Consider the following 18,151-nt stretch of genomic DNA (forward strand, 5'->3'; position numbering starts at 1 on the left):
TATGTATAGGTGTGTTGGGTTCTCTGGGGGCTAGAAGGCCTTATTTTTAGGAAGCGCATTCCAGTTTTTCAATTTGGAATTTTCACATCGGTCATCATGCACCCATGTCCTATTTGGGACATTTCTGAAGCCGGTCAATGAAATTTACCCCCATAAAGCCATATATTTTTGAGAAGTAGACCCCCTAGGGTATTTGAAATGCTGGTATTTTCACACTTTCCATGAACTTATTTAACCACCAATCTTTGTCAAACTTTTGGGTAGTCATTTTTTTGTGTTATTTTTCACACACATTGTACTTTAGGCATGGATTCTCAGTTCCTGTTATGTGTTACTGCCAAAAAACACCTCAATATGTGTTCAACAACATCTCTTGAGTACAGTGATACCACCCATGTATAGGTGTGTTGGGTTTTCTGGGGGCTAGAAGGCCTTATTTTTAGGAAGCGCATTCCAGTTTTTCAACTTGGAATTTTCACATCGGTCATCATGCACCCATGTCCTATTTGGGACATTTCTGAAGCCGGTCAATGAAATTTACCCCCATAAAACCATATATTTTTGAGAAGTAGACCCCCTAGGGTATTTGAAATGCTGGTATTTTCACACTTTCCATGAACTTATTTAACCACCAGTCTTTGTCAAACTTTTGGGTAGTCATTTTTTTGTGTTATTTTTCACACACATTGTACTTTAGGCATGGATTCTCAGTTCCTGTTATGTGTTACTGCCAAAAAACACCTCAATATGTGTTCAAGAACATCTCCTGAGTACAGTGATACCACCCATGTATAGGTGTGTTGGGTTCTCTGGGGGCTAGAAGGCCTTATTTTTAGGAAGCGCATTCCAGTTTTTCAACTTGGAATTTTCACATCGGTCATCATGCACCCATGTCCTATTTGGGACATTTCTGAAGCCGGTCAATGACATTTACCCCCATAAAACCATATATTTTTGAGAAGTAGACCCCCTAGGGTATTTGAAATGCTGGTATTTTCACACTTTCCATGAACTTATTTAACCACCAGTCTTTGTCAAACTTTTGGGTAGTCATTTTTTTGTGCTATTTTTCACACACATTGTACTTTAGGCATGGATTCTCAGTTCCTGTTATGTGTTACTGCCAAAAAACACCTCAATATGTGTTCAACAACATCTCCTGAGTACAGTGATACCACCCATGTATAGGTGTGTTGGGTTCTCTGGGGGCTAGAAGGCCTTATTTTTAGGAAGCGCATTCCAGTTTTTCAACTTGGAATTTTCACATCGGTCATCATGCACCCATGTCCTATTTGGGACATTTCTGAAGCCGGTCAATTAAATTTACCCCCATAAAACCATATATTTTTGAGAAGTAGACCCCCTAGGGTATTTGAAATGCTGGTATTTTCACACTTTCCATGAACTTATTTAACCACCAGTCTTTGTCAAACTTTTGGGTAATCATTTTTTTGTGTTATTTTTCACACACATTGTACTTTAGGCATGGATTCTCAGTTCCTGTTATGTGTTACTGCTAAAAAACACCTCAATATGTGTTCAACAACATCTCCTGAGTACAGTGATACCACCCATGTATAGGTGTGTTGGGTTCTCTGGGGGCTAGAAGGCCTTATTTTTAGGAAGCGCATTCCATTTTTTACACTTCCCATTTTCACATCCCATGCACCCATGTTCTATTTAAGACATTTCTGAAGCCGGCCAATGTAATTTACCCCCATAAAACCATATATTTTTGAAAAGTAGACATCCTAGGGTATTTCAAATGCAGGTGTTTTAACACTTTCCATACACTAATTCAACCACTAGTCTTTGTCAAACTATTGGGCATTCATTTCTTTGTGTTATTTTTCACATACATTGTACTTTAGACATGGATTCACAGCTCCTGTTATGTGTTACTACCAAAGAAGACACCAATATGTGGTCACCAACGTCTCTTGAGTTCAGTGATACCACCTATGCATAGGTTTGGAGGCTTGTTTGGGCGGTGCAATGCCAAATGTCTGACATGTGTTTGTGATTTTTTTTCACATTTAACATATTTTCTTTGCCTATCGTCTTTTTTGGGGGTCTTTTAACATACCCCAATTTATTTGTTTTCCATAAATGTGATTATATTTAAAAAGTTGACCCCCCAAGGTATTATACATGGAGTGGTTTGATGACTTTGATGCAACCGTTTTAGCCCAAAAAATTGGAGAAAGTATATGGTGGTAATTTTTCAATTTTCATTGTTACAGACACATTGCTTTTTTACTATGATTTAGGAGAGATTGTTGTAAGTTATTGCAAAAGAATACTTCAGGTTGTTTTCTGCAAGGCACCCTGAGTACACCTATGCCCCCCATGCATAGGTTTGCCAGGATTTTGGGAAGGTTATGTTACATGATTTTAGTTATTAAAAATGAGAGTATTTCTTCTGATAGGCCTATCTTTAGTTTGGGGCCTATCACATAACCCACTTTTATTTATTGCATTCAAAGTGTATATTTTTTAAATGTTGACACCCCAAGGTATTGTATATGGTGTGCTTTGATGCCTTTGAAGCAACCGTTTTAGCCCAAAAAATTGGAGAAAGTATATGGTGGTAATTTTTCAATTTTCATTTTTACAGACACATTGCTTTTTGACTATGATTTAGGAGAGATTGTTGTAAGTTATTGCAAAAGAATACTTCAGGTTGTTTTCTGCAAGGCACCCTGAGTACACCTATGCCCCCCATGCATAGGTTTGCCAGGATTTTGGGAAGGTTATGTTACAATTTTATGACTTGTGATTTTAGTTATTAAAAATGAGAGTATTTCTTCTGATAGGCCTATCTTTAGTTTGGGGCCTATCGCATACCCCACTTTTATTTATTGCATTCAAAGTGTATATTTTTTAAATGTTGACACCCCAAGGTATTGTATATGGTGTGCTTTGATGCCTTTGAAGCAACCGTTTTAGCCCAAAAAATTGGAGAAAGTGTATGGTGGTAATTTTTCAATTTTCATTTTTACAGACACATTGCTTTTTGACTATAATTTAGGAGAGACTGTTGTAAGTTATTACAAAAACATACTTCAGGTTGTTTTCTGCAAGGCACCCTGAGAACACCTATGTCCTCCATGCATAGGTTTGACAGGGGTTTTGGTTAAAAAAAAACAGGCCCAATTTTAGAAAAAAATAGAGTAGTGAAATGTAAAAATCTGGCACAGTAAAAGTAAAAAAAACAAAAAAACATCTAACTGTAAACATAACCAAAAAAAATATATATATATATATATATGTAACAGCAAATGTATTTATTTTTTTAAAAATTGACCATTGTATGGTACCGCTTGAAGCAGTCCCCAATGCAGAGTGCAGGCTGTCCAGGGCAATCAGGACAGTGATATATGGTGTCCCTTCTCTTCCCCCTCTTGGTACAGACTCTGCATTTTTTTTGTGGTTTCTGCTTTGTGGCAGTAGGGGGGATTTTAAAAATAAAATGGGTAGCCCCAACTCTGCTCTCTCCCATCACCGCCCGGGGAGCAGGTGCATCATGGTACAAAATCCCCGTAATAATCTGGAGCTGAAACTGTAAAAAAGTCTTTTTAACTCTGGGGTTTGCTTTTTTGAACAACAAAAAAGCGTTGTGGGTTGCAATCTGCATTAGGTAAATTGCAACCTTTTTGTACCAGGCCCTTGTCTTCCGCATAATTAGGTAGGGCTGCAGCAGCTGATCAGCCAGATCAACCCCACCCATATGCCGGTTATAAGACTTGATGCACACTGGCTTCCTTATGATCTCAGCTCTGCCACGTACAGACAATCTTGCCAGTGGTTCCCATATGTTCTGGGCAACCTGGAGGGTCAAGGTGGCTATCCTTTCCCTCATACACCCGGAAGGCCTGAGTATACCCAGTCTCGCTGTCACAGAGCTTATACACCTTTACCCCATATCTGGAGCGTTTGGAAGGAATATACTGCTTGAATCCCAGCCTTCCCTTATACTTCATTAGGGATTCATCAACGCATATATTCCTTCCAGGTGTATAAGCCTCTGCAAACCTGGCAGAAAAGTGGGTTATCAGGGGGCGGATTTTATACAGCCTGTCAAATTGGGGATGCTCCCTAGGGGGGCACAGGCTGTTGTCGCTGAAGTGCATGAAATGCAGAATCATTTCATACCTCTTCCTCGACATAGTCTGGGAGAAAATGGGGGTAGAGCAGATGGGGCTAGTACTCCAGTAGGAGCGAATGGAGGGTTTCTTTATGATGCCCATCAGCATAGTCAATGCCCAGAATTTTTTGAATTCTGGCACATTGATGGGGGCCCATTGCTGCTTTGCCAAATATGTTCCAGGCTTTGCAGCACGGAACTGATGGGCATATAAATTAGTTTGGGCGACAATGTTCCCCAATATATCATCGCCCAGAAACACTTCCAGAAACTGCTGGGGGCTAAAACCTGCCACATCTATATTTATGCCAGCATTTGCTGTGAAGGGTGGGATATCTGGCCTCTGGAGATGAGGCGTTACCCACTCTTCAGCAGCAATGGCAGCAACACGCCTCCTTCTGGCAGGGGGGCTAGCAGGGGGGCTGGCAGGGGGGGTAGCAGGGGGGCTGGCAGGGGGGCTAGCAGCCACAGATACATCACTATCAGTTGAGACTGCATCTAGTGATGTATCTGAGCACATGGCAGGGTCAAAATTGGGGTCTGAGTCAGAAATAGAGGCATCTGACTCTGACGCAAGGATGGCATACGCCTCCTCAGCACTATATCTTTTCTGTGACATTTTTGTATCTGTCACAGAAAACAATTACTAAAAAAAATTAAATTAACTAAATTAATTAACTAAATTAACTAGCAAAAAAGTACAGCTATGCTACTGCCAGTGATTTATAGCGATCACTGGCAAGCTAGGGGTTAATGGCTCTGAAAATTAAATTAAATTAACTAAATGTTTCTGAAAAGAGCCTTTGGGTTTTTAAAAAATTACAACAACAAAATTAACCCCTAAAAAAATGCACAGACAGCAAAAAAGTACAGCTATGTAACTGCCAGTGATTTATAGCGATCACTGGCAAGCTAGGGGTTAATGGCTCTGAAAATTAAATTAAATTAACTAAATTAATTAACTAAATTAACTAGCAAAAAAGTACAGCTATGCTACTACCAGTGATTTATAGCGATCACTGGCAAGCTAGGGGTTAATGGCTCTGAAAATTAAATTAAATTAACTAAATGTTTCTGAAAAGAGCCTTTGAGTTTTTAAAAAATTACAACAACAAAATTAACCCCTAAAAAAAATGCACAGACAGCAAAAAAGTACAGCTATGCAACTGCCAGTGATTTATAGCGATCACTGGCAAGCTAGGGGTTAATGGCTCTGAAAATTAAATTAAATTAACTAAATTAATTAACTAAATTAACTAGCAAAAAAGTACAGCTATGCTACTGCCAGTGATTTATAGCGATCACTGGCAAGCTAGGGGTTAATGGCTCTGAAAATTAAATTAAATTAACTAAATGTTTCTGAAAAGAGTCTTTGGGTTTTTAAAAAATTACAACAACAAAATTAACCCCTAAAAAAATGCACAGACAGCAAAAAAGTACAGCTATGCAACTGCCAGTGATTTATAGCGATCACTGGCAAGCTAGGGGTTAATGGCTCTGAAAATTAAATTAAATTAACTAAATGTTTCTGAAAAGAGCCTTTGGGTTTTTAAAAAATTACAACAACAAAATTAACCCCTAAAAAAATGCACAGACAGCAAAATGCAGCAAAAAAAAGTGCACCTATGCTACTGCCAGTGATATATAGTGATCACTGGCAAGCTAGGGGTTAATGGCTCTGAAAATTAAATTAACTAAATGTTTCTGAAAAGAGCCTTTGGGTTTTTAAAAAATTACAACAACAAAATTAACCCCTAAAAAAATGCACAGACAGCAAAATGCAGCAAAAAAAAAGTGCACCTATGTTACTGCCAGTGATATATAGTGATCACTGGCAAGCTAGGGGTTAATGGCTCTGAAAAGAGCCTTTGGTTCTATATTTTTTAACAAATAAAAGAAATAAATCTCTCTCTCTGCTAAATACAGGTCTCTCTCTCTCTCCAACAAAATGGCAAGTGAGGAGAGGGAGGGAGATCCACACTGATCATAGTCAATATTTACAAATATTGACATGATAAGACAAATGGGGTATTTTATTATTATTATTTTTTTTAGGGTGGGAGGCTCAGATTGGGTGACCCTAGCTTGCCCCTATGATGATGCAGGCTAGGGACACCCCCAGAGGCCCCATGATGCACTGGGCATCGCCATCTTGGATGCCTAGTGAAGGGGGAGGGGGGGGGCTATTTAGGGCTTTTTTTTATTTTATTCGGTTTTTTTTTTTTAATTTTTTTACTTTTATTTTACAAATATCTAAGTGCCTCGACCCACCGAGGCACTTAGCACACAAGCAGAGCATCGGAAGCGTGTCCGATCGCTTCCGATGCTCTGAAACACTGCCGGGCTCCACGTGGAGCGAAACCGGAAGTGATCACTCGTGGGGGAGTGATCAATCCGGTCCCGGCACTCGGGAACAGTATTGCAGGATGCCTAGACCTCAAGGCAAGCCTGCAATACTGTTAGAGCAGCTGGAAGCGATTTCGATCGCTTCCAGTGCTCTGTTAAACCGACGACGTATGCCATACGTCCTCGGTCTTTAAGTGCTTTTTTTTTGAGGACGTATGGCATACGTCGTCGGTCGTTAAGGGGTTATGCACAAGGGGCCAATTTATCAAAGTGCAGCGGACATGATCTTGTCCGCTGCACATCGATAAATGCCAACAGCATGCGCTGTCAGCATTTGTCATTGCACAAGCATTTCTAGTGAAATGCTTTTGCAATGCCACCCCCTGCACATTCGTGGCCAATCGGCCGCTAGCAAGGGGGATCAATCAACCTAATCAACTTCAGAGGTGGCGGAAGAGTTAAGGAGCAGCGGCCTTCTTAACTCCTGTTTCCTGCGAACCTGAAGGCGTGCGTGGAAACAGATGTATACAGCCCCATTCGGGCCATGATAAATTGGCCCCTAACCCTCTGAGATAAACTAGCCAGGTGCTCCTCTGGGACACTCATAACACCCCTATTTTATTTTTATAAGCATGTAAAAGCCCAAAGACTCCATCAATATCAATAAATTAATGTATGGAGTACATAAGGGCACATTTGTAAAGCTGTAGCTTCTGAGCCCTTGCTATGCAGGCAAATGGTCTTCAGACTGCTGCTTCTTAAAGGGACAGTCTAATTGAAAATGTTAATTGTTTAAAAATATGATTAATCCCTTTATTAACCATTCCCCAGTTTTGCATAGTGAACGCTGTTATACTAATACACTTTTTACCTCTGTGATTACAGAGCCTCTGCTGTACAATTTTAATAATGCACTAAAAAAGTTTTGATGCTAAATTTAATTATTTAGTTGCTTTTTTTTATAGTTTTTCTGATCCATAGGGGCTGGAGTGTGTTCTATAAATTTTGAAACTCTGAGGCTGCAACATTCTACACAGTGAATCAGTATAGGATCTTATTTATATAATTTCCTAATTTGCAACAGCAATGTAGATTAGATCAATTAAAGTATACACAAACGTTGGTATATTTCTGGATGACAAAATAATGGAAACTTTACTGTCAAAGACCTAGATTACAAGTGCAGCGCTAAAATATTAGCCCTATTGGGGCATATTTATCAATGTGCAAGCTGACATGATACGAAGTAGCATATCATGTCCGACGCACATCGATAAATGCTGACAGCATATGCTGTTGGCATTTATCATTGCACCAGCAGTTCTTGTGAACTGCTGGTGCAATGCCGCCCCCTGCAGATTCGTGGCCAATCGGTCGCTAACAGGGGGTGTCAATCAATCCGATCGCATTTGATCGGGTTGATTTCTGTCCGCAACGTCAGAGCAGGAGGACAAGTTATAGAGCAGCGGTCTTTAGACCGCTGCTTCATAACTTCTGTTCTGTTTCCGACGAGCCTTCATATGCCCCATTGAGTTAAATCAATAGCGCTCTTATTCTAACATCTGTAAGTCGGATAGCACTGCTGCTCTAACTCTCTCAACACATACTGATCAATTTATTAATCTGTGACCGCAGCTTCGGAGCCCCAGCTTTTCAGGCTCGCGCAAGACTGCTGCCAATTAACCTGTCTGCCACTTGGAGTGTGGCGAATTTCAATCATCCCAATTCAATCTAATTAGAATTATGGATAGCCCCTGCTTGTGCGCAATCAGTCGTATACTAGCAGGGGGTGGATTTGTATAAGCAAGGTCGGCAAGACCATGGTGTATCTACATGCCTCCGGAAGCGAGGCATGCAGTACTAGTGCAACTTTGCAGCTGTCGGAAAAGCTGCGCTTGTAAATGCTTTTATAACCACATGACGTAGAGTTATTAAGGTGTTAAAACACTTTTTAAACTTTTATTTAAATGCTAAAAATATATAATAATTTACACACACACACACATATATATATATATATATATATATATATATATATACTGTATATATATATATATATATATATATATATATATTTATATACGTATGAGTGTAATACATATTTTAAAATATTTTACATTTGTTTTGATATTTTTTATATTTTATCCCCAACCCTTTACTTCTGGTCTCTAGTCGAGCTAAATGTTTTAACACTGTTATCTATTGCGCTTATGTGCAACACATAACTCACAACTATGAGCGATGTTTAACCCGGCCGCGATATCCATTGATAGTATAGAGCACACCCTGTGCTATAAAGAGAATTCCATTTGTAATCTAGGCTAAAATCATTTAAATGCTTTTAAAACACTTTTGGCCAATTTTCAAGTGCTCCCACTCAAGCGTAAACTTTGCTTGAACTAAGCTATTTGCGCCCGTATTACAAGTTGAAAGTAAAAAGTTTGCGTGCGAGTCAAACCCTAAACATGCTAACCAAATTTTGTGACTGCCTTAACATATTCTCCCCATAGACTTCAATGGAGAGTGCAGAAGAAAAAAAAATATCTATCACTCGCACGCTAACCCAAAAGCAGTTATGAATATCTAACATTTCAATGTTCTTCACATACAGGAATATGTTATTTTTATTGTAAATATATATTTCTATGTATGTGTGTATATACCTATTCCTGTATAGCTATTCCTATAAATATATAGGTATAGATATCTATTTTACATTAACAGTATCACATATAAATTATTTTTTTTCTATGTGAAGAACATAGAAATGTAAAATATGCTTTGCGCAATTCATATTAAACAAATATTAATAATAATTCTTATAAAATATTTTGTAATATTTTAATATTGTATTATTTAGAATTTTTTACAATAATAATACTTTTAAATAATTATGAATTCTTTAAATATTTTATATGTTATACTTCAATAACGCAATGTAAGATTAGCAATTCTTCATCTGCACTAACCCAACACCGCGTTAGACCTAAATCGTAAAACACACATCTCGTAAAGCATATTTTAATTTCTATCGCCTAGATTAGAGTCTTGCGTTAACCTTAAAAAGCAGCGTTGAGGGGTCCCAACGCTGCTTTTTAACGCCCGCTGGTATTACGAGTCTGGCAGGTACAGGTGTACCGCTCACTTTTTTTCGGCAATTTTAGCATACCGCAAATCCCCTTACGTCAATTGCGTATCCTATCTTTTTAATGGGATTTTCCTAACGCCGGTATTACGATCACTTGAAAAAGTGAGCGTTACACCCTCTACCTCCAAGACTCCTACCGCATTTAAAAGTCAGTAGTTAAGAGTTTTATGGGCTAACGCCGTAACATAAAGCTCTTAACTAAAGTGCTAAAAAGTACACTAACACCCATAAACTACCTATTAACCCCTAAACCGAGGCCCCCCCCAGATCACAAACACTATTAATTTTTAATAAACATATTAACCCCTAAACCGCCGCACTCCCGCCTCGCAAACACTAGTTAAATTTTATTAACCCCTAATCTTCCGTCCCTAACATCGCCGACACCTACCTACATTTATTAATGTAGGTATACTAAATTTATTAACCCCTAAACCTAAGTCTAACCCTAACCCTAACCCTAACCCCCTAACTTAAATATAATTTAAATAAAACAAAATAAATTTACTAGTATTAAATAAATTATTCCTATTTAAAAATAAATACTTACCTATAAAATAAACCCTAAGCTAGCTTCAATATAACTAATAATTACATTGTAGCCATCTTAGGGTTTATTTTTATTTTACAGGCAACTTTGTATTTATTTTAACTAGGTAGAATAGTTATTAAATAGTTATTAACTATTTAATAACTTCCTAGTTAAAATAAAGACAAATTTACCTGTAAAATAAACCCTAACCTAAATTACAATTACACCTAACACTACACTATAATTAAATTAATTACCTAAACTAACTACAATTAATTACAATTAAATTAAATAAACTAAATTATGAAAAAAAAAACACTAAATTACAGAAAATAAAAAAGAAATGACAATTTTTTTAAACTAATTACACCTAATCTAAGCCCCCTAATAAAATAAAAAAGCCCCCCAAAATAATAAAATTCCCTACCCTATACTAAATTACAAATAGCCCTTAAAAAGGCCTTTTGCGGGGCATTGCCCCAAAGTAATCAGCTCTTTTACCTGTAAAAAAAAATACAATACCCCCCAACATTAAAACCCACCACCCACACACCCAACCCTACTCTAAAACCCACCCAATTGGCTGATAGAATCCTATCAGCCAATCGGAATTAAGGTAGGAAAAATCCTATTGGCTGATGCAATCAGCCAATCGGATTGAAGTTCAATCCGATTGGCTGATCCAATCAGCCAATATGATTGACCTTGCACTCTATTGGCTGTTCCAATAAGCCAATAGAATGCAAGCTCAATTCTATTGGCTGATTGCATAGAATTCTATCAGCCAATCGGAATTCAAGGGATGCCATCTTGGATGACATCACTTAAAGGAACCTTCATTCAGTCGTCGGCCGTCGGAAGAGGATGCTCTGCGTCGGATGTCTTCAAGATGGACCCGCTCCGCTCCGGAAGGATGAAGATAGAAGATGCCGCCTGGATGAAGACTTCTGCCATCTGGAGGACATCTTCTGCCCCGATCGGATGAAGACTTCTGCCGTCTGGAGGACCACGTGCCCGGCTGGGTGAAGACATCTCAAGGTAGGGTGATCTTCAGGGGGTTAGTGTTAGGTTTTTTAAAGGGGGGATCGGGTGGGTTTTAGAGTAGGGTTGGGTGTGTGGGTGGTGGGTTGTAATGTTGGGGGGTAAAAGAGCTGATTACTTTGGGGCAATGCCCCGCAAAAGGCCCTTTTAAGGGCTATTTGTAATTTAGTATAGGGTAGGGAATTTTATTATTTTTGGGGGCTTTTTTATTTTATTAGGGAGCTTAGATTAGGTGTAATTAGTTTAAAAATGTGTAATTTCTTTTTTATTTTCTGTAATTTAGTGTTTTTTTTTTTTCGTAATTTAGTTTATTTAATTTAATTGTAGTTAATTGTAGTTAGTTTAGGTAATTAATTTAATTATAGAGTAGTGTTAGGTGTAATTGTAACTTAGGTTAGGGTTTATTTTACAGGTAAATGTTTCTTTATTTTAACTAGGTAGCTATTAAATAGTTAATAACTATTTAATAACTATTCTACTTAGTTAAAATAAATACAAAGTTGCCTGTAAAATAAAAATAAACCCTGAGATAGCTACAATGTAATTATTAGTTATATTGTAGCTATCTTATGGTTTATTTTATAGGTAAGTATTTAGTTTTAGATAGGAATAATTTATTTAATACTAGTAAATTTATTTAGATTTATTTAAATTATATTTAAATTAGGGGGGTTAGGGTTAGACTTAGGTTTAGAGGTTAATAACTTTATTATAGTGACGGCGACGTTGACGGCGGCAGATTAGGGGTTAATAAATTTAATATAGTTGCGGCGACGTTGGGGGCGGCAGATTAGGGGTTAATAAATTTAATATAGTTGCGGTGACGTTGGGGGCAGCAGATTAGGGGTTAATAAATTTAATATAGTTGCGGCGACGTTGGGGGCGGCAGATTAGGGGTTAATAAATTTAATATAGTTGCGGTGACGTTGGGGGCAGCAGATTAGGGGTTAATAAATTTAATATAGTTGCGGCGACGTTGGGGGTGGCAGATTAGGGGTTAATAACTATAATGTAGGTGTCGGCGATGTTAGGAGCAGCAGATTAGGGGTTCATAGGTATAATGTAGGTGTTGGCGATATTAGGGGCAGTAGATTAGGGGTTCATTAGTATAATGTAGGTGGCGGCGGTGTCCGGAGAGGCAGATTAGGGGTTAATAGTATAATGCAGGTGGCGACGATGTCGGGGTCGGCAGATTAGGGGTTATTAAGTGTAAGATTAGGGGTGTTTAGACTCGGGGTTAATGTTAGGGTGTTAGGTGTAGACATATTTTTTATTTTCCCATAGGGAACAATGGGGCTGCGTTAAGAGCTGAACTCTGCTTTTTTGCAGGTGTTAGGTTTTTTTCAGCCGATTCTGCCCCATTGTTTCCTATGGGGAAATCGTGCACGAGCACGTTTAGCCATCTTACCGCTACCGTAAGCAACGCTGGTATTACAGTGAGATGTGGAGCTAAATTTTGCTGAATGCTCACTTTTCTGAGGCTAACGCCGGCTTGCAGAAAACTCGTAATACCAGCGTTGTCTTAAGTGAGCGGTGAGAAAAAAAGGCTTGTTAGCACCGCACACCATTACCGACAAAAACTCGTAATCTAGCCGTATGTTCTTCACATTGAATTATTTTTTAGTTTTTATTAAATGTAAATATATATATATATGCTACTGTAAAATACTATTTTTATACATATATATATATATATATATATACATATACACACACACTAAAAATTACATTATCCTGCATGTGAAGAACATTATCTTAAATATGTACAGTAAATATACACATATACATATTTAGACATGTATATATATATGCATATATCCATTAAAGCCTTTTGAGGTCAAACACATTGTCATATACCATATACTTTTGAACCATTATAACTTTTTATGTGACAGCTTTGTATCAGATAGTTTTTATATGAGTGTAACTTCAATTTTCAATGTATTTATGTTGTGTTTAGTGCAACTTTTTTTTAATGTACTACCCTTTACACAGGGTTTTTGCGCTAAAAAGCCTGATATCACTTGCACGCAAAAGTTCCTGCTCCACTTGTATTCTAGCCTTTGTGTGCAGATCTTCTGCAAACCTTTATTTGCTTACGTATACTATACATACCTATATATACAAAACATCCCATTAAAAATGTAATTAATTCCTGATCCCCAAAAAAGTACTGTCAAAAGTAAAACATTGTGCTTTGTAAAATATATTTATTTTTCTTTCAGAAAGATGCAAGCCCATATTATTGTGATTACCATATCTATGCTATATGATAGATGGCCGACTTAAATTATCCTGGTCTCATTCATTCAGGATGTTTGACAAGCCCTGCTGCAGGGGAGGGGCCTGCACAAGTAAATCATGAATGAAGAAGGTGAATGCTAGCTTCAAATGTGGCTGGACAGGTTAATTGGCTGGAAACATTGCAGTTTAATAAATTGGGACCAATGTCACGGGTAAGCTGATTATGTCCATAGTGTAAACTGATTCAGAGAATCATATGGCCATATTCAGAGAACAAGAAATAATAGTCATTATGTTCACCAAAATTCCAGATGTATGTAGTTTTATTCTAATTGAGTTCAGAATTTAGCTGAATTGGCTCATTCTTAGAAATGAATTCATGTGTATATGTGTAAATGTGCTTATTAAAAAAACTTACGTCATCACTTACATCATCATCCATGGCATAAATATGACTCCCTGATGGGTGACCTTTAGCCCAGTTTGTAAAATACACTCCTGATCCATCAGTCCACAGAAACTTATGTTCAGCATTCACATCATTCATTCCGATCCAGAGATCAGCACTTAACTCATTTGCATGGGTAGTTAAAAAAGCTGCAATAAATAGCATATCATAAAAAAACATCTCTGACAAAGATAGTTTTGTCTTATCCTAAATTGGTCCTTCTTAAATGGATATTTTTCTCTTCTCATCAGTCTTTCTGTTCTCACTTAATAGATAGATAGATAGATAGATAGATAGATAGATAGATAGATAGATAGATAGATGATAGATAGATAGATAGATAGATAGATAGATAGATAGATAGACAGAAATGAGACCTTAAAGGGACACTGAACCCAAATTTTTTATTTTGTGATTCAGATAGAGCATGAAATTTTAAACAACTTTCTAATTTACTCCTATTATCAATTTTTATTCATTCTCTTGGTATCTTTATTTGAAAAGCAAGAATGTAAGTTTAGATGCCGGACCATTTTTGGTGAACAACTGGGTTGTCCTTGCTGATTGGACAGCCCCAATAAACAAGTGCTGTCCAGTGTTCTGAACCAACAATTTGCTGGCTCCTTAGCTTAGATGCCTTCTTTTTCAAATAAAGAAAGCAAGAGAATGAAGAAAATTTGATAATAGGAGTAAATTAGAAAGTTGCTTAAAATTACATGCTCTATCTGAATCATGAAAGAAAAAAATTGGGTTTAGTGTCCCTTTATGGCGAGTTTTGTGAGTCTCATCAATAGTTTACATAATGAATGGTTTTGGTTAATTTTATCACCAATATTTATGTATACATGATTCATAATCACAAGAGACACAGATAAGAACCATTGCAGCTTAACTGGCTTTTGAACACAATTACAGAAACATTAAAAGTTAAAATTACAGTTTTAAAAACATTAGTGTGGTAAAACATTGCAATTTAGGTGCATTATAAATAGTATAGTAGTGTCTAGCACTGAAATATCAGGATTCCACACCCTCATGTGGGGTAGTGTTTCTCAATTCCAGTCCTCAGGACCCCTAACAGATCAGATTTTCATGATCTCTGAAGTAGAGAACAGGTAAAATAATTAGATGATGGGTAAGAACAGGTTAAAAGGACATGAAACCAAACATCTTTCCTTCATGATTCAGATAAGGCACCCAATTTCAAACAACTTTCCAATTTGACTTATATTATCAAATTTGTTTCATTCTCTTTGTATCGTTTGTTGAAGGAGCAGAAATTCTGTAGTTGAACACATCAGGTGAACCAATGACAAAAGGCATATGTGAAGCAAACATTTAGCAGCTAGCTCCCAGTAGTGCATTTCTGCTCCTGAGCCAGTCTAGTTATACTTTTCAACAAAGGATAACATGAGAATAAAGCAAATTAGATAATAGAAGTTAATTGGAAAGCTGTTTAAAATGGCATGCTCTGCTTGAATTGTGAAAGAAAAAATGTGGGTTTCATGTCCCTTTGATAACCATAGTTACTGATTAGCTGATTATTTCATGTTCTCGAGTTCAGATATCATGACAATCTGGCCTGTTAAGGGTCCCAATGACTAGAATTGATAAACACCAATGTAGGTTATACTTGAGAAAGTATTGGGAGAACACATGGGTCTCACGAGTGCTCTGTACACAACTGTTGACCTATTTTACGTCACCTTTTTGACAGGTAGTGCAGAGCTAGCTTTCCACTGAGATACTGAACATAATACTATGAAAGAAAAAGCTAGTCAGTACAATGTAATTTACCCTAAATTAACAAGCAGTTTGTAGACTACTCTTGTGATTTGAAAATGAACTCACAGTATTATATTATTGGACACAAAAAGCCTTTAAGAAAACATATAGTGCTTTTGTATGTGATATTCAAAAGCTCACTAGCATGAAGAGAAACCATGCAAAATCTTTGGGAATTTTTTTTGACAATATATTGTAATGTAGGAGTCTCCTCTTCATATACAAAACCTGAGCGGCAAGTTTTTGAATATCTGGCCCTGTATGTGAACCACATCTTGGTTTTTCTGGGATGGGCAATAATAGTTATTTGCCAGTAATGATTAGAAAATAGAGATTTTAAGAGAGGACAAATTAGGGAACTGGAAAACAAACTATTTGACTTAAGGTGATGAATATTTTTTATAAATGATAACATTATATTTTATTTTAGCAAATATATGTGTTATTTTAGTATTATAAAGAGCACTCTTTACTTATTACACTATCTGTCTTTTTATATGGTCTTTTATATGTAATTCAGTAGCCTCTTGCCTGCCAGGGTGTGACAATCAATATACAGTATATATATTAGCTACACAAATTATGAAGGCACCTTTGAAATGTGTTTTGCTTTACAGAGTAAAAAATATCACTAAGAAACATGGCATAGAAGATACTTGCCTTGTGTTAATGTATCTTCTATAGTCACAAGGTTTCCTCTTAATTTCTTGCATTGGGTTCTTGCTACCTCCCATGAGACCCTTTCATCTTCTTGACCGGCGAACATTTTATAACACTTAAATAACACAGATTAGAGAACAGTCAACATTTTGTAGGCTAACATAAATAAACATCTCTCTAGCACATAAAGAAAATAATTGGACATCCCCTCTAAAGTATTCCAATAGGTCAATTTTACATGCTGGAGTTTATTTTATTTCACACAGTTACTTTTACCTTTATTTTCACTATTTGAAATAGCCATTTAGCCCATATAAACCAACACATATGAATAACCAACATATTCTCTGCAAACAGTAGACAAATTTCTAATTAATCTCCCAGTATTAGGCGATTTTTGTATGTGAAATAGCTGGCTGAGCTCATTGAACCCCATAATTAGTGTTTCAATACCTAACAATTCAGGCTGTGTGATTAGACATTGATAACAATAGCAGACCGGCTTTACCTGCAGGCTCAGATTATTTTTATGGACATGTCATTGAGAACAACAAATTATGGTTTTAACTAGGAACAACAGTTATTTCAATTACAAAAATAAACATGAAAGAACATTCCCCCATTCATTTAAAGCTGTGCAGTAGATATAAAAAATCAAATGCAACACATTAAGGGAAAAAAAGTTTATAGAACAGTGTCCTTTTAATATCATATCTATGGCCCAAGTTTATAATAAATGTAGGTCTTTTTGTGATATAAATGAAATTAAAGCCACAATGTATAATTTGGTTTGTAAGGTCTATTATGTAAGTGAGTTTCTAATTTTAGGGTACACTGTAGGAAGGAGTCACTTGTGGTATTTTGATTTTACTATTGGAGATACCTAATGTTTGGAGAGTTGTGGTAGGTGCTGCAAGATGTAATTTTGTGCAGAATATAGTTTCCATAGAATAGGAAGCTAAAAAGGTAGCACTACAGGAAATATTTATCATATATGAATGAATAAACTTGTTAATGACATAGTCCAGTTCTATTGTTATAGGATAATTTCTACTGTGCCCCATGGGTGCTTTTTCTGGACTCCCAAGTAGACTCTGTCCTCTTGAAACCAATTGTAGTGAAGAAAAAAAAGCAAATAGAAAGATACATTCCATAGTGTGTTACCCAAAGGTAATATCTGATAATTGAGATTGTTTTATTATGATTGGTCACTAGGGGGAGTAGCATGTATATAAAAAATGTATAGATTGGCACATTAAGAGTTAATATTATTCATGTGTGATTGGTGGATGGGATTTACAGCAAGTTTACGTGATCAAAGCGTGACATGATTAAGGGTAAACATCTGAAATGTTGTCCGTTTGTCTTTTGCTATGGAGCTGAATATTTTTTTTTTTTAAATGATTGAAGTGCTTCTTACTATTTAGTGCTTTTTCACTTGGACTGAGGTGCAGAGCCTTTGGCAGAGTGGCTCCCAATATCCATATAATATACAAAGGTGTTGGACAATATGGATGTTTGACCCAAAGAAGAATCAACGCTTGCAGAGGTATAAAAATACACTTACTACTAGATGTAAATAGAACAAATACCACATGGTTATATAGCCTCTACATACTGTTATTAATTATTAGCTCACTACTATCTATTGACTAATATGGTTATGTTGGTCAATATATCATAGTGGAGAACAATGTACGCAGTCTCTAGAACCAAGGAGGCGATTGTTCTAGTCATAGCTAGTAAGTACATATTTGCCTTGGCACATATTCGCCTAGATTACGAGTCTTGCGTTAGCCT

General features: G+C 36.8%; 1 protein-coding gene across 2 annotated transcripts in view; it reads right to left on the reverse strand.

The window, feature by feature from the left end:
- MRC1 (mannose receptor C-type 1) overlaps window positions 1–18,151 on the reverse strand; it is a 294,794-nt gene that overhangs the window by 48,584 nt on the left and 228,059 nt on the right. Inside the window, exons 21-22 of one of the 2 annotated variants that reach the window (XM_053713973.1) lie at window positions 16,352–16,466; window positions 13,877–14,055 (exon numbers count right to left, since the gene is read on the reverse strand). In XM_053713973.1, coding sequence (XP_053569948.1) covers window positions 13,877–14,055; window positions 16,352–16,466 — 294 coding nt within the window. The remainder of the gene's footprint in view (window positions 1–13,876; window positions 14,056–16,351; window positions 16,467–18,151) is intronic. The other variant, XM_053713974.1, reaches the window with a different exon arrangement.

This window comes from Bombina bombina, chromosome 5 (assembly GCF_027579735.1).
Source record: "Bombina bombina isolate aBomBom1 chromosome 5, aBomBom1.pri, whole genome shotgun sequence".
NCBI lineage: Eukaryota > Metazoa > Chordata > Amphibia > Anura > Bombinatoridae > Bombina > Bombina bombina.